The sequence below is a fragment of the Eschrichtius robustus genome, chromosome 19 (assembly GCF_028021215.1).
Source record: "Eschrichtius robustus isolate mEscRob2 chromosome 19, mEscRob2.pri, whole genome shotgun sequence".
In the NCBI taxonomy this organism is placed as follows: domain Eukaryota; kingdom Metazoa; phylum Chordata; class Mammalia; order Artiodactyla; family Eschrichtiidae; genus Eschrichtius; species Eschrichtius robustus.
In genome coordinates, this window is record NC_090842.1 from 18,038,876 (window position 1) to 18,060,786 (window position 21,911).

Below are 21,911 nucleotides of genomic sequence, written 5' to 3' on the forward strand. Positions count from 1 at the left end.
TTCCCTTCTCCTCTTTTCCCTTTTCTCCCTTTAATGGCAGCAATGGGACGAATCAGCACTGCATACCCCACGACAGGATGCAATGGGGAGAAAACAACGTAACTCCTGTGTCTTTTGGCCAAAAATGCATAATGTGGGTTTAACTGTGAGGAAACCTAGGACAATCGCAAATTGAGGGATATTCTACAAAACGACCAGCTGTGATCTCCAAAAATATCAAGGTTAGGAAAGCCAAAGAAAGACTATTATTCTACTCCTGCAACTTTTCTGTAAGTTTGAAATGGTTTCAAACTTTAAAGCTAAATAAATAAATAATACCAAAATAACTGCCTCTATACCTAGAAAGTAGATTCTATCTATAACTTACATGCTATATACCTTGGATAAGTTATTAAGAAATTGAGATGTCTTTGTTTCCTTATTTGTAAAATGGAGACAATATGAGTACCTATCTTAACTACTATTGTGAGTATTATATGAGATAAGGATAGGAAATACTCTGTACTCAACAAGAGAAAGGTATAGTTAGTATAATGTACTATCATCTATCATTTTAAAAAGCAGATATACATATGCATGCATATGCATGCATATGCATAAAATCTCTCCAGAAACATTTAAGGGAACCTGGTGGCTGGGAGACAGGTGCAAGGAAGACTTTTCACTGTACACCCTTCTGAAATTGGTTTCCCAAGTACAGTATTACCTACTCAGAAAACAATTTTTTTTTTTTTAAACATCTTTATTGGAGTATAATTGCTTGTGTTAGTTTCTGCTTTATAACAAAGTGAATCAGTTATACATATACATATGTTCCCATATCTCTTCCCTCTTCCGTCTCCCTCCCTCCCACCCTTCCCTATCCCACTCCTCTAGGTGGTCACAAAGCACCGAGCTGATCTCCCTGTGCTATGCGGCTGCTTCCCACTAGCTATCTATTTTACATTTGGTAGTGTATATATGTCCATGCCACTCTCTCACCCTGTCACATCTTACCCCTCCCCCTCCCCATATCCTCAAGTCCATTCTCTAGTAGGTCTGTGTTTTTATTCCTGTCTTGCCACTAGGTCTTCATGACCTTTTTTTTTTTTTCCTTAGATTCCATATATATGTGTTAGCATACTGTATTTGTTTTTCTCTTTCTGACTTACTTCACTCTGTATGACAGACTCTAACTCCATCCACCTCACTACAAATACCTCCATTTCATTTATTTTTATGGCTGAGTAATATTCCATTGTATATATGTGCCACATCTTCTTTATCCATTCATCCGATGATGGACACTTAGGTTGCTTCCATGTCCTGGCTATTGTAAATAGAGCTGCAATGAACATTTTGGTACATGACTCTTTTTGAATTATGGTTTTCTCAGAGTATATGCCCAGTAGTGGGATTGCTGGGTCTTATGGTAGTTCTATTTTTAGTTTTTTAAGGAACCAGTAGTTACTTTTTATAACAACCTTTTAAGCAGGAATAATATTATCATCCCTACTTTAAAGATGAATTCAACGGAAGCACAAAAACTCTAAGTGTAACCTCCCAGTCAGTCACTTGCCTCTGAGATCCGTGAGGATAAGGAAACTTCTATTTTTGTCTCCTAAAAGGTCTCCACCCAGTGATGGGTCTCCCACCCCAGCATTAAGCATGCTGTTTTGAAGCAAGAGTTAGACAGCTGCCACTCAACTGTTGTTACATCTGAACCCTCTCAGCCCTGGTAAGCTATTATTTTTGGAATTGCATCCCAACTTGCTCTATGTATCTAAACTATGGAAGATATTTTTTCCTTATGACACATCCCAACTATTATGCTGCCTTTCAGAGTAAAAGGATAACAAAATGTCTTAGTTGTTTCAGATACTCCAGAGAATGGATGAGTTTGACTCCCTACATAGCTCTTTCTACAACTATAAAGTATTTTCATTTTCACCAATCTCTCATCATAAATAAATAAATAAGCAACCCTTTTATACTTTTTTTTCCTACTGTATGAGAAAAAAAAAGAATAACGAATCAACTATAGCTTTATAACAGAAATAAGTACAGTTAGTTAACATTTTGGTGCATAAAACTATTTTTCCTGTCCATTCATTCAACCATTTCAATTGTTATGCTTCAATTTTTATTGAGTACTTACAATTTAATGTACTAGGCAGTGATGAAAAGGTTTTGTGTCTTCATAAAAATGAATTCATATGGTATATACTGTTTTATAGCCTACTTTTTTTTTTTCACAGAGGCAAGGAGGGTCAGAGTGGTCAAAAAAAAGGGTTTAGTAAAATAACTCTCACTCCAAAATGTGGTCTTAATACAGATGGTTTAGAGCAAGCAAAAATATTTCAGGGAACCCTTCGTTACTGTTTTAGAACTCTATAAACTTCAGACATTATTTAAGATCAAACAGCAGCCCAGCCAGAGGCAATGCACTAGGCCTGAGGCCACAGCAGAGCCCAGGCCAGCCCTGAGCCAAGATAATGCCCAGGCTGCAGGACGGAAAAGTCCCTGAGGAGAATCCCAAGAGGAGCCCCAGTGCCCCAGGGAGGAGAAGCCCCATGACCCTGGTCGGACTGGCTCTCAGTGAGCTGCTGCTCAACTCCGACATGAGCCTCTGGGTGGTCCAGCCCATCTTTATCATCACCTGGGGGTGTGATCCACCACTAGGTGTCTATCCTACTGCAGAGTGACAAGAAGCTCACCCAGGAGCAAATATCTGAAATTAGTTAAGTCCTAATTCAAAGCACAGTCCTCAGGGAAAATGGAAATTATATTCCCAAACAGTCCTTGACATAAAAATGTTACTTCAAGAACCCAGAGGATGGAGTTTTCAAAAAAAAAAAAAAAAAGGGGGAAAATAATACCACCTTCTCCTACAACTGATCCCACGATGCTCACAGATGTGATGAAAGAGAATGTCACAAATGTCCTCGCTGTGATTCTTATTGGTGGATGGATGGATCAACATGACATTCTTAGGCTTTATCACAAAGTGTTATTTCCAATGACCCTATGTAAGCCTACGCTACAGAAAGGAATCAAACTACCCATTATTGATAGCTGCATCCTGGTACTTCTGCTGTGTATTTGGGCTTCAGAGCATTCACTCTCCAAATGTGGGCCAAGATAATGCCAATGACCAATCAGGAATGATGGAGACACAGATGACTGGAGCAGCCATGGCCATGCCCACCACAGATACCAAGAAAGCTTTCAAGACAAAGTGAAAAGTTTTGGAGCTAACAGATCACCAGAGGGCACCAGGTGATGTCAAAGAGGAGCAGATGGCCAAACGCCTCCACTTGGAAGGCATATTCAAAAATGAATTACAGACCTCTTTTTGAAGGCCAACCAGGGATTAGCTCTTGGGAACTTGGAGTAGTCCTTAACCTTTTAGCTTTTGTTTGCACTGGAGACTCACAGAATAAAAAGGAAAATGCATGAACTGATGGGCATGCAACAAGGATCATTCTTGTCTGACCCAGGTTCTTTTTTATATTTGAAACTAGAAGAAACGAGGCCTGTGTGCTGGGTGACTTATAAGGAAAGAGCTATTTTTAAAATGTTTTAAAATTTCCTTCTGGTGCCTGTAGAAATGAAAGGCAGAGAAAGGGGGAAACTCAAGCTAGTGATAATATATAAAAACTTAGCAAAAATTCAATCTTTGGAAGAAACATTGCCAATTATAACTAATTATCATGTGCAATCAGCCTGACTTCTAGACCACAGTAAACTCCCGTTTTCTTGGGATCCGAATACCCTGTATTTTTATATTTAATTTATGTGCTAGTATTTTTATAACTTCCTTTAAAAAACTAATAATTTTCATTACTGAAAATTTAGAAACTATGTATGAGCAAAACAAGTCTCTCTGTATTGTTCATTTTGAGCCTACAGAATGACATAAAGAGCAAATGAGTCCAAACTTTATTCAAATAAACTCTTTTTCAGAGTGAATACTCAGGGCCAGGACAGACTTAGCAAACTTTCTATATCTCTTAATACTGTCCAGGGAAAGCTAATGACCCTGATATACTGCTGGATTCTCAAGTGCCTTCAGGATGACCAAAGATAGGTTAAATATGGGAGATTCTTGATCTGGATCTCAGAATATATTAAATACACAGGGGTGGAAAAAAAAAATCAATGGTTCTGTACTGTATGTAACCACTCAGCTGAACTAAGGACCCAGTTATTCTGGATATGAGAGTTTACATACTGTTATAAGAAGGAAGATAGGGCAATTGCTGGCAGATACAAAGATAACGGTTGCCCAGGGATAATTCTGTCTGAATTAAATGTCCTAGGGAAGTAGCAGTGTGCCATTCTATACCAACAGTTAAATGTAATTTGCATGTTGAGTACTGTAATCAAGAATGAATGATTCTTGACTCAACAAATTAAACCATCTTGTTTTCTCTTTAAGACCAGTTTTATGGAAGTAAAACTGGGGAAGTCACAATAATATCTGTGGATTGTATCAGTATCAATATCCTGAGTAGGATATTGTACTACAGTTGTGCAAAATTTTACCAGTACGGGGAAATGGGTAAAAAGTACAAAGGGTCTATTATTTCTTTTATAACTGCATATGAATCTTGTTATCTCAATAAAAATTTCATTCTAAAAAAATAAAATCAATTCCCTAAGTATATACTCGAGAAATGTGTATAGATATATGAACTTATACACACATACACACACACAGATGATCATAGCATCATTATTCATTATGACCCTAAACCTGAAACAACCCAATATCCATAAGGAGAATATGAATAAACTGGGGTATAATCATACAATAGAATCCTAATCAGCTATGAAAAAGAATGAAGCACTGCAATATGCACAAAAGAATATAATATATTGAACCAAAGATGCCAGACACAAAACAATATATACTGGGATACTCATTTGTAAAAAAGTTCAAAAATAGGCAAAACAAGGGATTTCCCTGGCGGTCCAGTGGTTAAGACTCCGAGCTCCCAATGCAGCGGGCACAGGTTCGATCCCTGGTTGGAACTAAGATCCCGCATGCCGCACGGTGCTGCCAAAAAAAGAAAAAAAGAAAAGAAAAGAAAAGGGCAAAATGAATCTATTCTATAGTGTTAAAGTCAAGAGAGCCAGTACCTCTGGGAATGAGGAAGGAGGCAGTGATTGGGAGGGTCTACAAGGAGAGGTTCCAGGATGTTATAATGTCCTAGATGGTGGATATCCAAATGTGGTCACTTACTAGAGTGACACCATATGGCTAAATCTTAGGAATATAGAAATAGTGGGAAAATAAGTTCCAAAATATCATAGACACAACTACCTTTGCGTATACTCTATGTATAGTCAAATGATCTTTGACAAGGGTGCCAGGACCACTCAACAGGGAAAGGACAGTCTCTTCAACAAATAGTACTGGGAAAACTGACTATTCACATGCAAAAGAATGAAGATGGACCCTTACCTTATATCATGTACAAAAATGAACTCTTAATGGATTAAAGATCTAAACGTAAGACCCAAAACTATAAAATCAGGGGAAAAGCTTTTATGACATTGGACTTAGTGATACTTTCTTGGATATGACATCAAAAGCAAAGGCCACAAAAGCAAAAGTTGACAAATGGGATTACCTCAAACTTAAAAAGTTTTATACATCAAAGGACACAATCAGAGTGAAAAGACAACCAACAGAACAAAAGATATGTAAATCATAAGGGGTTAATATCCAGAGTATATAAAGAACTCCTAAAATTCAACAACAAATCAAATAACCTGATTATACAATGGGCAGAAGAGTTGAATAGACATTTCTCTGAAGATGACACACAAATGACCAACAAGCATACGAAGAGATGCTCAACATTAGTAGTCACTGGGGAAATGCAAATCAAAACCACAATGAAATACCACCTCCCACCCATTAGGATGTCTATCATCAAAAAAACAGAAAATAACAAGTGTTGATTTGGATGTAAGAAATTATAACCCTGGGAATGTAAAACAGTGCAACCACCAGCACCATCTATTTCAGAACTTTTTGTCTTGTAAAACTAAAACTCTATGGGGACTTCCTGGCAGTCCAGTGACTAAGACTCCTTGCTCCCAGGACTTCCCTGGTGGCGCAGTGATTAAGAATCCACCTGCCAGTGCAGGGGACACAGGTTCAATCCCTGGTCTGGCAAGATCCCACGTGCCGCAGAGCAACTAGGCCCGTGCACCACAACTACTGAGCCTGCATGCTGCAACTACTAAAGCCCACATGCCTAGAGCCCATGTTCTGCAACGAGAAGCCACTGCAATAAAAAGCCCACGCACCACAATGAAGAGTAGCCCCTGCTTGCCACAACTAGAGAAAGCCCACGCACAGCAACGGAGACCCAACACAGCCCAAAAAATTAATTAATTATTTAATTTTTAAAAAGCCTCTGTGCTCCCAATGCAGGGGGTATGGGTTCAATCCCTGGCCAGGGAACTAAGATCCCACAAACCACAGGGCATGGCCAAAATAAAACAACTCTCTGCCCATTAAAAGCTTTTTTTTGATTTAATATCTCTTTCATCTAATATTAGTATAGCCACCTCTACTCTTATTTTGTTATTATTTGCATGGAATATGATTCCGTTCTTTCAATTTCAACCTATTAGTGTCTCTGAATCTAAAGTGAGTCTCCTACAGATGGCATATAGTTAGACCATGTATTTTTATCCATTCTGCCAACCTCTGTCTTTTGACTGGAGAGTTTAATCCATTTACATTTAAAGTAACTGCTGATACGTAAGGACTTACTCCATCAAAATGTCAGAGGACATTATCAAGAAAGTGAAAAGACAACCTACTGAATGGGAGAAAATATTTGCAAGTCACATATCTAATCAAGGATTAACATCCATAATATATAAAGAAATCTAACTTAACAACAAGAAGACAAACAATCCAATTTAAAAAGGGGCAAAAAACTTGAATAGTCATTTCTCCCAAGAAGATACACAGAACGAATAAGCACATGAAAGGATGTTTAACATCATTAGTCATTAGGGAAATGCAAATTGAACCACAAAAAGATACCACTTTACACCTGCTAGGATGGCTATGACTGAAAAAAAGAAAAATTACAAGTGTTCCATGGAGAGGTTAGAACCCTCATCCATTGCTGGTGGGAATGTAAAATGGTACAGCTGCTGTGGAAAACAGTTTGGAGTGTCTTCAAATATCTAATTATAATATAATTACCATACGACCCAGCAATTCCACTGCTAGGTATATATCCAAATGAACTGAAAACAAAGACTCAAACAGACACTTGTATGCCAATGTTCACTGTAGCATTGTTCACAATAGCCAACAGGTGCAGACAACCCAGATGTCCACTGAAGAATGGAAGAACAGACAAACAAAACGTGGTATACACATATCATGGAATACTATTCAGCCTTAAAAAGGAGTGAAATTCTGAAACATGCTACAACATGGATGAACCCTGAAGACATTATTCTAAGTGAAATAAGTCAGATACAAAAACAACAAATACTGTATGATTCCATCTACATGTGGTACTTAGAACAGTAAAATTCACAGAGACATAAGGTAGAACAGTGATTACCAGTGGCTGGGAGGAGGTGGCAATGGGAAGTTATTGTTTAATGGGTACAGTTTCAATTTGAGATGATGAAAAATTTCTAGAAACAGTTGATGGTGATAGACACACAACAGTGTGAATGTACTTAATGCCATTGAACTGTACGCTTAATGGTTTTAAATGGTTAAAATAGTAAATCTTATGTTACGTATGTTTTACCATAATAAAAATAAAAATTTAAAAACCTAACCATGCTAAGTAAAAGAAGCCAGATACAAAAGGACAAATATTGTATGATTCTACTTATATCAGGTAGCTAGAATAGGCAAATTCATAGAGACACAAAGTAAATTAGAGGTTGTATCAGGGGCTTGGGAAGAGTGATGAGAGGGTAGTTATAGCCTAATGGTTACGGAGTTTCTGTTTGGGGTAATGAAAAAGTTTTAGAAATAGACAGTGATGTTGGTTGCACAAACTGTGAATGCGATTAATGCCACCTAATAGTACAGTTAAACATGGTTAAAATAGCAAATTTTTATGTTATATATATTTTACCCACACACAAAAAAAGCTAGGTTTACATACCTATAATTAACGTAAGCCCAAAAGTTTACCTTTGTCTGAATCACAGCAAAACAAAACAAATAAGACCAAGGAGTCTGGAGGTTATCCTCAGTCACCTAGATTGGTTGGTTACCAGTGCTACTCAAATCTATTGGACAATCATAAGTTTCTCCCTGTTTTTATTAAGTAAACGTAATATAAGGCAGTACACATTTCCCATTTTTTCTAGGATCTGCTTTGCTTTTAAATCGCATATGAATTTGCAAAAACGATTCTTCTGAACTGGATAGCCTTTGTGTTTTAAGACTAATGGATCTTGTCTCAGCTTTTAATGCATAAGCAATTATATAACACTATAAATATTTCAAATAAACTATATGGCAACCAAGATCATAAACTTTCAATTGATGAAACAATGCCTGTGATCGACTCATTTCTATCTCAGTCCAGCAATAATCAAGTGAAATACTTTACAGATACAAAGGAAACTTTGTAATGTCCCCTTGGGACGGGTTTTAGTCGGTCAATTGTCCACGGAATATGTGGTAGGGAGCAGGGGAAGCCTTTTGGCTTGTGGTAGGGAGCAGGGGAAGCCTCTTGGCTTTTCCTTAAGTTCATTTACTAAGTATTACTGAAAGGAGGACAGAAACTTTATGTTTTAATATAGAAAAGAAAGAGGACAAATTGCTAACAGAAAATAATACTTCCAGATTACTAATTCTATGGAAAGGATAGGGGACAGATGGGCAGAAAAGAGGAGAATGTGAAGAATGACAAACAGTTACACAATAAAAATCTTGCTGGGAAAAAATTACACAAATTCTCTGTGAATGGAAATTCCATGCTGATGTAATAAAAATGTAACAAAAGGGATATGCTAAAGATCACCTGACTTGGAAAATGAAATCTAGAAACATTAAGATTATGGAAGCTGCAAAATTAGGCCAGCCTACCCAAACAGATTAGCAGAATACCTCATCAAAATAAGATATGGATGTTAAAGTTTTGGAGAGGAAAAAAACTACTTCCTAAAAAACGGTCTGACAACACAGAGAAAGATAATAGACCTGGGTGGTGAACAGCAGGAAATGGTGCAGGTCCATAGGTATTTGCATTTGGATTAGAAAGAACCTAGTAAGGCAGGGGTGTCACCTAGGAGAGGTTAACTTGATGGCTGCCAGAAATGGTATAACCTTGGCAGTCACAATTGCTCACGGTCTGAATTTCAGGTCTGCAGATCCAAACATAACTTCTTCCCACCAGATTACATACCCTTATCCCCACTATATTAGGTACCACTGCTACAGATTCTCACAATTCCTTAGGCATCTTCATGGTACTATCACAATTGCAATTATTTATTTAATATCTTTCTTCCTCCACTAGACTATAAGCTCCCTAAGAACAGGGACCATGGTTGTCTTATTCATGGCTGTATTCCTGAACATAGCACAGAACCTGGAACATAGTGAGATCTAGGGGGCACTCACTCTGCCCTCCTTCCCTCCCACCTGCCCTCTCTCCCTTTCTGGCATGAATAAACCAAGGTCGATTTGTGATCAGGGCAGCTCACCTGGACAGTGCTGGAGGTTAAATTTTGCCTCATCTTATTTCTAGCCTTCCCTAGGACCAACCACTTGAGACCGTTCAAGGAAAGAAAGCATACTTGCTACAGATTTGGTAATTCCACAAGCTAGATAACAATCAAATTGCACTTTCTTTTGACCAGCCTTGGAGAAATCCAGTAAGAACTGTTATTAGTTAGACACTGAAGCTTTCAAGGGGTACCCTAGCGTGGCACCAAACAGAGCCTGCATTCTCCATCTTTCCAAAGGCAAGACCACTCTACCTTGCACGACAATTGCTTGTACACAGATCTCATCTTCCCAGCAAGTCCAAAGCATCTAATTCACCTTTAAATCTTCAGAGCATGTGCTAGTTAGTAAGCACTCAAAAGATGCTACAGGAAACAATTTTTTATTATTAATAAAAATAACCACTAACACTTACTGAGCTCTTTATGCCAGGTACCACGATAAGTCTTTATATGAATTACCTAAATCAATTGTCTCAACAACAACCCTGTGGAGTAGGTACTATTATCTCCCTTGAAGAGATGGGAAAGGCCTTTACAGAGCACAACTGCCCAAGGTTACGGTAAAGTAGGAAACTGAACAAGACTCTTGAACCCCAAAGCCCACACCCAGCCATTAAAATGTGTTATATATATATCACCAAATGTGTGTGTATATATATGTATGTATGTGTGTGTGTATATATATATATATGTATATATGTATATATATATATGCGTGTGCGTATATATATATATATCACCAAAATTCTCTTCAAAAGACACTTAAGAAAATGAAAAGGCAAAATACAGACTGTAAGAAAATATTCGCAATACATATTTCTGAAAGGACTTGCATCCAAAATATATAAAGACTGCTTTCAAGTCAATAATAAGAAAACAAACCAATTAAAAATGAGCAAGACTGAACAGACACTTTACAAGACATGCAAATGGCCAATTAGCCCATGAAGATACTCAACATCATTAGTCATCAGGCAAATGCAAGTTAAAACCATTATTATATACCAGCACACACCCATTAGAATGGCTAAAAGTAAATCACTGACAAAACGTGTCAATGAGGATGTGCAGAAACTGGAAAACTAATGCATTGCTGGTGCGACTGGGAAAAGGTCTGGCAGTTGCTTAAAAACAAAAACAAAAAAATATGACCCAGCAATCTCACTCCTAGCTATTTACCCAAGAGGAATGAAAACATATGTCCACACAAAGATTTGTACATGAAAGTACATAGCAGCTTTATTCATAATAGCCAAAAATTGGAAACAACCCAAGTGTCAATCAACAGGCAAACAGCTAAATTTTAGTATGGTTACAATGAAATAAGAAGCACTAAATAGGAATAAATTGCTGATACACAGAAAAAATATAGATGAATCTCACAGATATGTTAAGTGAAAGACGTTAGACAAATAATACATACGGTTCTGCAGTGTTAGAAATCAAATCAGTGGTTGTATGGGAACATAGATGGTAGAAATGTTCTATACAGTGATTGTGATGGTGATTACACAGATGAGACATTTTTTCAAAGCTCACTGAACTCCACATATAAAATCTGTACATTTTATTGTATGTACATTAGATCTCAATAGAGTTGACTTAGGTGGGGGAAAAAAACCTAGATAGCAAAATATTACTAACAACCCAAATGTTTATAAATATGAGAATGCTTGAATAAATTATAATCAGTCCAACAAATTCTATGAAGAATAAAGGAGTATTCCAGGTATGGATATGGAAAGACTCCTGAGATATACAGTTACATGAAAAAAGCAAGGGATATTTCAGCGAGTATTGTATGCTGTTACCTTATAGGTGAAAAAAAAGAGTGGGAGGAACTACATTCACTTTTGCTTGTATGTGCAAAACAAAACTCTGGAAGAATTCACAAACAACAGTAGTTAACTTTAGGAGGAGGTCGACCTGGGCAGATGGGAGGAAGGCTTTTCACAATGTACCGGTATGACCTATTCAAAAAATGAAAAAATTACCTGGGTTCCAGAAAAAAGGTACTAGTTCTAACTTCCCTCTATCACATTCCCAATCCTTCCAAATTATATCTAAGATGTGGAAGAAGGTGGTTGTAAAACAGACCTAATTCCATACTCTATAGCCATGAAAAAAAATTGAGGCAAATCCTAATGTAATGGGCATAGGTTATCTGGTCAGACTGCCTGAGTTCAAACTCCACCTGTACCACTTAACATTATGACTTTGTGAAAGTTATTTATCTGCTCCTCAGTTTTCTAATCTCTAAAATGGGTTGTCAGGAGGGTTAAAAAAAGAAATTACATGTAAGCCGTCAGAATAATAAGCACCCAAGAAATACTATTACTATTAAACCAAATCAATTAATAGACACTATGATTCAATTAAGGAATACTATGATTCTATTTCTACTTATACATATCTGTATACATTGGTATATGCGTGGAAGATGTAGAAGGATTCAAACAAATTCTTGGGGTTTAAAGAGTTTTACTTTCTTCCCTTCTGTATTGTTTTTCCCTCCAACCTAGTATTCCCACTTACGCCAACAGTCACTAAAAATTACATAGAAAGCTTTAAAACAGCACTATGTGTTAAGCTTATTACTCTTTTCAGAAATGGTTAATTATACATAAAACAATGGCTTCCAAACTTTTCTCACTTGTGATACAGTAAGAAAACAAGAATATTAACTGAAACAAAGGTTCACAAAAACATGCTTTGTGAAACAAAGGTTCACAAAAACATACTTACCCTTGCTAAGAGAGATGCACTTTGATATGTTTTAGTCAATGTCGTAAGATATTGTAACCATTTTTATGTGATTTTCTTTCTAAACAGAGGTTCACAAAAGCTGTACTTGACCTGTCCCCTCCTTGATCATGCTGACCTCATCTAATACTCTCCAGCCACCATAACCTCCCTCACTGTTCGTGAAACAAACTAGATATACTTGTACCTCAAGGGCTTTGAACTTGCTCCCTCTGCCAGGAAAGCTCTTCCTGCAGATATCCACGTGGCCAGCTCCCTTAACAGAAGGCCTTTATTCTAGTCATCTTCTTAATCAAGCTATTTCTGGCCATCATACCTAAAATTTCAACCCCTCATCTTCACGCCCTCACCCCATACATGTCCACAGCCCTCTTCTCTGCTTTATTTTTCTTCTTAGCACTTACCTCTTCTCTGCTTTATTTTTCTCCTTAGCACTTAACATAGCATATATTTTAGTTATTTACTCTGCTTATTTTCTGCTTCCCATAGATGGTAATCTCCACGAGGGCATAAATGTTTAACTATCCGCTGCTGCATCCTCAGCACCTAGAACAGTATCTGGCACTTAGTAGACCCTTGATAAATATTTGAATGAGTAAGTGAATGAATGACCAAACTTGGAGTGAAGAAGAACACAGGGACAGAGACGCTGGAACAGGTAAGTTAGAATGGCTAACTGCAGGTAAAGATTGGCAACTCAAGCTTGAAGGGCCGCCCCTGGCACACCTGTGATGTCTCTGGCTCCATCAGCATGTGGTAAACCAGGCTGGCAACCACTATTCAAGATTAAACTAATGTCCACTACACGCACTGAGTGTTCCTTCCAAGTTCATTATCTATTCTGAATCAATCAAGAAGAAACTGGGGGGGAAATGAAACCACAAATGAAAAACATTACTGGCCCATTATGAACTATGCTTTACCATGCATGCTACAAGCCACACTTGAAACTTATTATGAGGCATACCTCAAAGGACATACCTAAGTCTAGAATTCCAAAGTAATACTGTGTAGACAAGAGAAACCAAGGTATTTATCTAAAGCACACCCTGCCACTAATCAACTGTCTGACCAAAATCTCTCTGAACCTGTTTCTTATATCCCTGTTAAAATAAGGCTCACTACTATCCAACTCACTCTCAACTAGTTATTTTGAGGCTGAAATAACGGGAAAGCACTTTTAAAAGCATAAATGCCATACACCCCACAAATACAAGAAGTTACTAAATTCTAAGATGTTAACTTATTGGCCACTAGAAAGATTTACTTAAAACAATGTCCTTAAAAAAAAAAAAGGGGGGTACCAAAAAAAAAAGGGACTTCCCTGGTGGCGCAGTGGTTAAGAATCCGCCTGCCAATGCAGGGGACACAGGTTTGAGCCCTGGTCCGGGAAGATCCCACATGCTGTGGAGCAACTAAGCCCATGCGCCACAACTACTGAACCTGTTCTCTAGAGCCTGCAAGCCACATCTACTGAAGTCCACGCACCTAGAGCCTGTGCTCCGCAACAAGAGAAGCCACCACAATGAGAAGCCCATGCACCGCAAGGAAGAGTAGCCCCCGCTGTCCTCAACTAGAGAAAGCCCGCGAACAGCAACGAAGACCCAACGCAGCCAAAAATAAATAAAATTTTTAAAAAATTTATTTAAAAAATAATAAAATAAAACAATGTCCTTTTCGGGAAACTTTACGTTTTAAAAGTTTTTATAGATTTATGAATCAGGATGTAGAGCTTTATCCCGTAGGCCCCCAAATTAGTAGAAAACAAATTTTACTAGTACATTTGCTTCAGAAAGAGAACGAAGAGAAATAAAACTTTTTCTCAGTTATAGTAGGGTTATATTATGCAAAAACGTACAAGAAATTAACCATAAGATTGTTAATCTATTACTCAAAATAAAATAATACACACCATAAATAAATAAATAAGCATTTAAAATATCCTAAACCCTCAGGGATTGGGAGTGAGGGGAATGACTGCAAAAAAGCAAGAGGGAACTTTTTAGGGTGATGGAAATGCTCTTTCTTAATTGGAGTTGTGATCACATGGGTGAATACATTTGTCAAAACTCATCAAACTGTACATTTTAAATGGGCACAATTTATTGTACGTAAATTACACCTCAGTAGAGTTAAACAAATTGAAAGTCTGTTTCCTTGCAAACAAAACAAAACAAAAAAAAATCACTCAGTTGTACCAGGGTCTTGAGAACTTGTAAAACCTAAAAAAAAAAAAAAAAAAAAAAACAAAACCGTAATACAACAGGCTTGATTTACGAAAGAGGGTGACAGAACCTGAGTCAATGGCCAAAAAAAAAAAAAAATCAACTCATAACCTCTGGACTCAAGGTCAACTCAAAATAGAAAAAAGAAAGGCAGCATAATGGGGGGAAAGGAGGAGGCATCTCAGCTTCTTAAGAAAATGAAAAGCAAAAATGATATCACTTCAGAAGGCATAGTGGAAAGAGCAGAGGTTTGGAGCTTTCAGACCTGGGTTCGAATGGCTCTAGGTTGTTAGGTGAGAGGCCCTGAGGCTCAGCTTCCCTTTCCGTAAAGTGGGCATAATGGTGACTCAGAGTTTAGCCAAGCACACAGTAAGTCCTCAATATGTGACGGAGGCATGGTATTACTGAACGCACGAGAGTTTAGTGACGGCTGGAAATGCATGCACACCTAAGGCCCCCCAATCTCCGTCTCGGAGTGTCGTGCTCCCTTCCGTACGCCTCTTCGCCCTCAGCCAGGCCTCACTTCCCTCCCACACACACCCTAGCAGCGTTTCCGGGCCCGACCACCCTCGCCGCTGCAGCTCCCAGGGGCCGCCCACCTCCCGGGCCCCACCTCGTTAAGGAAGCCGGTGACATCGTAGACTCGCCCGTGGATCACCAGCCAAATCTCCTTCGGGGAGTTGCGTTTCGCCACCTCCTCCAATCGGTAATACGTGACGGAGGTCTCGACCCCTCGCCCTTTCCCATCGCTGCCACTTGCTTCCACAGTCGCCATGGGCCTGAGGTACCTCTTCTCCACCGCTATCCCGGTTGCCGCTGCCAACTTCCTGCAGGTAGACCTCGCGCTTAGTCCACCCCGGCTTCCGTAATCCGGGCCCATAAGGCCAGCGGCGGCTCTTGGCAACAACCAATTACGCTTCCTAATAGTTCCTGGTTCGTTTTCTTTTCACCAATGAAACGGGGGATTCAATTTCAAATCCCACCCACTCCTCGCCCGATCCTAGGGGCGTAGGCCTGGTTCGAGGTCCAATTTACCAATCAGGACCATCCATCCCCTCTAATCTCACCAATCAGATACCGTGATTTTGGAAAGGCGCCTAAGAGAGACACGTCGTCTGAAAGAGAAGTTTCTAAACTCGTCGTAAGGGCCTGCAGAATTCTGGAAGATGGGGCCGAATCACCATTTTCACGTTTCCCTTCCCTTTGCCGTGGATCCCTCCTGAATCACGCGGAACTCGTTTCCCCCCCCACTTCCGGCGCAGCCTCTGTTCCAGCCCCAGATTTACATTTTTGCAGCCTCCAGGCTGTGATATGGCAAATCCATTCTAAGGCTCAGTTTCCTCCTCACCAGTAAAATGGGCATGATGCACTCTACCTTGTAGAGAAATCTGCCCGATTAAGTGAGAGAGAGTGTATACACATACATGCAGAGCGCTTGGCACATAGTAATCAATACATAAATAAACAGGCGGTGGACCGAGGCCTAGAGACGGTGATTGGGGGTACGATATGTAGTATCCCAAGTTTGTGCCACTACTAAGAATCTGATATTGTTGTATGTCAGTTGTATCTTAATAAGGCTCAGGGCGGAGTGGGGGGGGGGGATCTGATTTTTAAGCGAATTCTTCAGTGATCAGGACAATGTACACTGTTTTCGTTTCTATGTGTTCTAAAATAGTATTCGCCTCAACTGTCGCTGGCTAGAGGTTCCGGCATTTTCGAATTATGAGTTTGGTTTCTATGCAGTGTTGTTAGCTACTCATTTTTAACTGCCATTGCAACTGACAAACTGGTCATGGTGAGATGTCATTTTCACCGTGTCACTCTCGCATACCCATAACCCATCCCCAACCATTTCCACCATTCCCTTTAGTCTTGTGCACCAGCCACTGACCCCTAAACCTACTGGTATAAGCCCACATCTGTGATCATGCCAGGTCCACCCACTTAAGATACCCCCCTTCCTTCCAATGCCTACTCACCTTTCAAGGTCCTGAAATTCCTTCTTTTTCACAAACTGCTACCATTCTGAGCTCCGGTGATTCTATCTCCATATAGTACCTAAGCACATTACTATTTCAGAAATTTCTGAAAGAAACAAAACATTTACATATATATAAATTTAAGTGCTAGCAATAGAGATTTGTAGCAAATGCAAAGGGACACAGCTCTGTACACATATATGTGAAATGAACAATTCACACTTAACCCCGGTGTGCGTGAGTCAACTGAGAAGGCTATGTTAAAAAAATGCAGATTCCTGGGAATTCCCTGTCGGTCCAGTGGTTAGGACCTGGCGCTTTCACTCCGGGGCCCAGGTTCAATCCCTGAACGTGAAGATCCCGCAAGCCACGCGGCACGGCCAAAAAAAAAAGAAGAAAATGCAGATTCCCTCCTGCCCAGACGTGGAGTGTCTTCCTCACCTTGAATGTTGGCTTGCTTTGTTACTTAACTTTTGCCAACAGATTGTGGCATAAGTGATACTGTGCAAGTTACGTCTAGACTTCAAGAGGCCTTGAAGTTTCCATCCTAACCATCTTAGAACGCTTCATGATGCTGTGAAGAAGCCTGGGAGTAAAGATGTCACCTACAAATTGGCATTTGCCATCTACCTCTACAAGGATCAAATTATGAAAGTCAGCAACTGCTGACCTTCGACACCCATTGAAAGGAGTTAGGCTGGAGATCAGGAATGAGGCACTCTGTGCTCTGGGAAAAACTGGCAGAACAGGTCTTCAGATAGATATTTTCAGGAGACAATTTTATGAGCCCAATTCTTGCATCTCCTCGAATCTAGAAAAGCATTAAAATCCTTCATGGTGACGTCTGCTCCTCATGACTAACAGTAATCTTCACGAGACTAGCAGAAAACTTCTGCAAAAAATATGTGCTTGATTGCGTGTACTCCCCCTTCACCAAAATCACATATATACTGACCTTCCCCACTACCTCTTTGAAGCAGTTTCTCAGAGCTATCTGAAATGCTGTCTCCCAGGCTATAGTCCTCATTTTGCCCCAAATAAAACAACTCACAACTCTCACCTTGCGCATTTTTTTTCAGTGGACAAAAATCAGCCATTTAAGCTGTCTCAGCTGAGCCCACCCCTTAATCAACTTGTTAGCTGAATGCCAACACATGAGTGTGTTCAGGCTATATCAGCAGAATGGCCCCATCAACCCAAAGAATCATGAGAAATAATAAAGCATTGTTTTAAGACACCAAAAAATTTAAAAAGCAGATTCCTAGCCCCATTTCCAGAGATTCAGGTTCAGTGGGTCTGGATATAGAATCAGAATTTAACGTTTTTAGCAAGTATTTTGAATGACTCTGACGCAAGTGGATATGGATAACGTTGGGAAACACTGAACTTTTTTTGGAAGCATTTTTTATACAATTTTTAAAGGTTACACTCCATTTACAGTTATTACAAAATATCGGCTATATACCCTGTGGTATACAATACATCCTTGTAGCCTACCTTACACCCAATAATTAGTACCTCCCACTCCCCCCCCCATATTGCCCCTACCCTACCCACCCAAGGGTTACCACTAGTTTGTTCTTTGTCACCTGTGAGTTTTTTTTTTTTTTTTTAAGAATGAGTTTGTGTCAGGTGGTGGTTTACTTTCTTTTTTTTTTTAAACTTTGGGTTTATTTATTTATTTATTTATGGCTGTGTTGGGTCTTCGTTTCTGTGCGAGGGCTTTCTCTAGTTGCGGCAAGTGGGGGCCACTCTTCATCGCGGTGCGCGGGCCTCTCACTATCGCGGCCTCTCTTGTTGCGGAGCACAGGCTCCAGACGCGCAGGCTCAGTAATTGTGTCTCACGGGCCCAGTTGCTCCGCGGCATGTGGGATCTTCCCAGACCAGGGCTCGAACCCGTGTCCCCTGCGTTGGCAGGCAGATTCTCAACCACTGCGCCACCAGGGAAGCCCTGTTTTGTTTTTTTTTAAAGCCTTTTTTTTGGCCACCAGGGATTGAACCTGGGCCCTAGGCAGTGAAAGTGCAGAGTCCTAACCACTGGACTGCCAGGAATTCCCTGTGAGTCTGTTTTGAAGCATATTTGATGTCTTTTCTCTCACACAGTGAATTAGTAAAATCACACAGCATTCCCTTTTCTACTTCCACCTCCAGGAAACTGAGTCCAACAGCTAAGAGGATAGCATGGAGGAAACTCTCAGCAAAGAGAGAGGTTGGACAAATATACCTGGAGTACCACGAAAGCAAAATCGGGCTTTCTGAGACTTGGAAGAGGAAAATGGTTTGGGATTCCTCCAATAGCAGGAACCCCACAAGCTTCCTCAAAGGGACCTAGGCCAGTGACAGGATTTTGGAGGGGAAGGGCTACATGATACATGCAGAAAGATTGGACCCTCAGTGCCAGGGCTCCAGCTAGCAGACAGACTCGAGCTACAGTGTGGAGGCTGTCAGCTCTGCAGCAGATCTTTCAGGAAGTGACCAATGTGGACTGAAGACCAGAGGGCCCTTCCTGAATGTTTTGCACTATTACGTAAAACCCCTAAGGAGGAGGAGAGGAATGCTCATAAGTGACTGAGACTGAATTTGCCACCATCATGGCAACTGGAATTAGAATCAGATGAAAGTGGTTTTTTACAATGAACATTTAGGGACTTCCCTGGTGGCGCAGTGGTTAAGAATCCGCTTGCCAATGCAGGGGACACGGGTTCAAGCCCTGATCAGGGAAGATCCCACATGCCGCGGAGCAACTAAGCCCGTGCGCCACAACTACTGAGCCTGCGCTCTAGAGCCCGCGAGCCACAACTACTGAGGTCTACACACCTAGAGCCCATGCTCCGCAACAAGAGAAGCCACTGCAATGAGAAGCCCGTGCACCGCAACGAAGAGTAGCCCCCGCTCACTGCAACTAGTGAAAGCCTGCACGCAGCAACAAAGACCCAACGCAGCCAAAAAAATAAGTAAGTAAATAAATAAATTTATTTAAAAATAATAAAATAAAATAAATATTTAAATTTCTTTTTTAGGGACTTCCCCAGTGGTCCAGTGATTAAGACTCCGCGCTCCCAATGCAGAGGGCCTGGGTTTGATCACTGGTCAGGGAACTAGATCCCGCATGCCGCAACTAAGAGCTCACATGCAGCAACTAAGGATCCCGCATGCCACAACTAAAAGATCCCGCCTGCATGCCACAACTAAGACCCGGCACAGCCAAATAAATAAATAAATATTAAAACAAATAAATTTCTTTTTTAAAATTTCAAACAAATAAGTTGAAAGAATAATACAATGAATTCCCATTTTAACTTAGATTCACCGATTGTTATTTTTCCATATTTGATTTCTTCCATATATGTTTATTTTTATTGTGGTCATTAGTAACGTTAAACCAATCCATTTCAGAGTAAGGTACAGACATCATGACCCTTTACCTCCAAATAATTCAGTATCTTCTATGAACAAGAACATACTCTTACATAGCCTTCGTATGATTTTCAAGTTCAGGGAATTTAACATTCATATAAAACTATTATCTAACATGCTGTCCATATTATTTTCCAATTATTTTAATAATGTCCTTTGTGGAATTTTGGTGTGTCTGTGTGAGCCAAGATCCAACTCAGGATAATGTATTGCATTTATTTATGTCTCCTTAGTTTCCTTTAATCAGGTGCATTTCTTCAGCCTCTATTTTTCTTTCACGACATTGACATTTTTGAAAAGTATGGCTTCAAATTGAATTTGATTCAGGAAAATACTGTGGCCTAAATGTATTATAAATTCATATTCATAATTTATAACACATGATAGCCAGAAAGTCTAGCTTGGAATCCCTGTCCCGGCTACTCACAAACTTGGTCACCTTAGCCAGCTTTCTCGGTCTCTTTTTTTCCAAGTGGATACCCACTTGTTCCAACACCATTTGATGAAAACAGTTCCCCATTGAATTGTTTTCATGTTTCTGTTGAAAACTGATTGACCATGAAAGTGTGGGTCTTTTTCTGAACTTTCTATTCTGTTCCAGTGATTTATTTGTCTATGCTTAATGCCAATTCCACACTGTCTTGGTTACGATTGCTTTATACTAAGCCTTGAAGTCAGTAATGTAAGTCCTTCAGCTTTGCTCATAGGTTTCAAAATTGTTTCTGCTACCCTAGATCCTTTATATTTCCAAATAAATGTTAAAATCTGCTTGTGCAACCAAGTGATCAAGGTTAACATCACCAGCGATAAATCATGTTGATAGCATGTACTCCCTGGTATGTGCTACAAGGGCACTTCCCCACTGTGGCATTCTTCCCCCAAACCCATAATCCCAGTCTAAACATGAGAAAAACATTAGGCAAACCCAAATTGAGGAACATTCCACAAAAGACCTGACCCGTATCAATCGAAACTGTCAAGCTCATTCAAAAAACAAAAACAATTGGGCTTCCCTGGTGGCATAGTGGTTGAGAATCTGCCTGCCAATGCAGGGGACACAGGTTTGAGCCCTGGTCTGGGAAGATCCCACGTGCCGCGGAGCAACTAGGCCCGTGAGTCACAACTACTGAGCCTGCGCGTCTGGAGCTTGTGCTCCGCAACAAGAGAGGCCGCGATAGTGAGAGGCCCGCGCACCGCGATGAAGAGTGGCCCCCACTTGCCGCAACTAGAGAAAGCCCTCGCACAGAAACGAAGACCCAACACAGCCATAAATAAAATAAATAAATAAATAAATAAACCCAAAGTTTTTAAAAAAACAAAAACAAGGAAACAAGAAATTGTCACAGACCCAATTTGACTAAGAGACACAACAACTCAATGCAAAGCGGCAACCTGGACTGGATCCTAGAACAAAAAAAAAAAAAGACATCAGGGGAAAAAACAGTGAAATTCAGATTAAAGTAACAGTAATGTACCAGTGTTGATTTCTTAGTTTTGACAAATGCACTATAGTGTATTTACGATGTTAACTTTATGGGAAGTGGGGTGAGGGGTATATAAGAACTCTGTACTATTTTGCAACTTGTCTGTAAATCTAAAAGTATCCCCAAAATAATAAGGTTACTTTTTAAGATCAGCCTGTTAATTTCTGTACAAGAGCTTATAGATGAATTTATAAAGAACGAACACCTTAACAACCTTGAGGCTCACAATCCACAAACATGGTATACCACTCCATTTATTTGAATCTTTTTTCAATTTCTGGTTTGCAGAATAGAGGTATTCTACATCTTTTGTT

At 39.7% G+C, this 21,911-nt stretch overlaps 2 protein-coding genes and 1 pseudogene across 2 annotated transcripts in view; 1 reads left to right on the plus strand and 2 right to left on the minus strand.

Annotated features, from left to right (window-relative positions):
- CYB5B (cytochrome b5 type B) overlaps nucleotides 1–15,609 on the minus strand; it is a 32,644-nt gene extending 17,035 nt beyond the window's left edge. Inside the window, exon 1 of the mRNA XM_068527427.1 lies at nucleotides 15,328–15,609. Within this exon, the coding sequence (XP_068383528.1) occupies nucleotides 15,328–15,594 (267 nt within the window). The 5' untranslated portion in view covers nucleotides 15,595–15,609. The remainder of the gene's footprint in view (nucleotides 1–15,327) is intronic.
- LOC137753522 (ER membrane protein complex subunit 3 pseudogene) lies at nucleotides 2,475–3,221 on the plus strand (annotated as a pseudogene).
- Nucleotides 15,610–16,731: 1,122 nt separating the features above from the next.
- NIP7 (nucleolar pre-rRNA processing protein NIP7) overlaps nucleotides 16,732–21,911 on the minus strand; it is a 68,199-nt gene continuing 63,019 nt past the window's right edge. Inside the window, exon 5 of the mRNA XM_068527794.1 lies at nucleotides 16,732–16,802. Coding sequence (XP_068383895.1) covers nucleotides 16,788–16,802 — 15 coding nt within the window. The 3' untranslated portion in view covers nucleotides 16,732–16,787. The remainder of the gene's footprint in view (nucleotides 16,803–21,911) is intronic.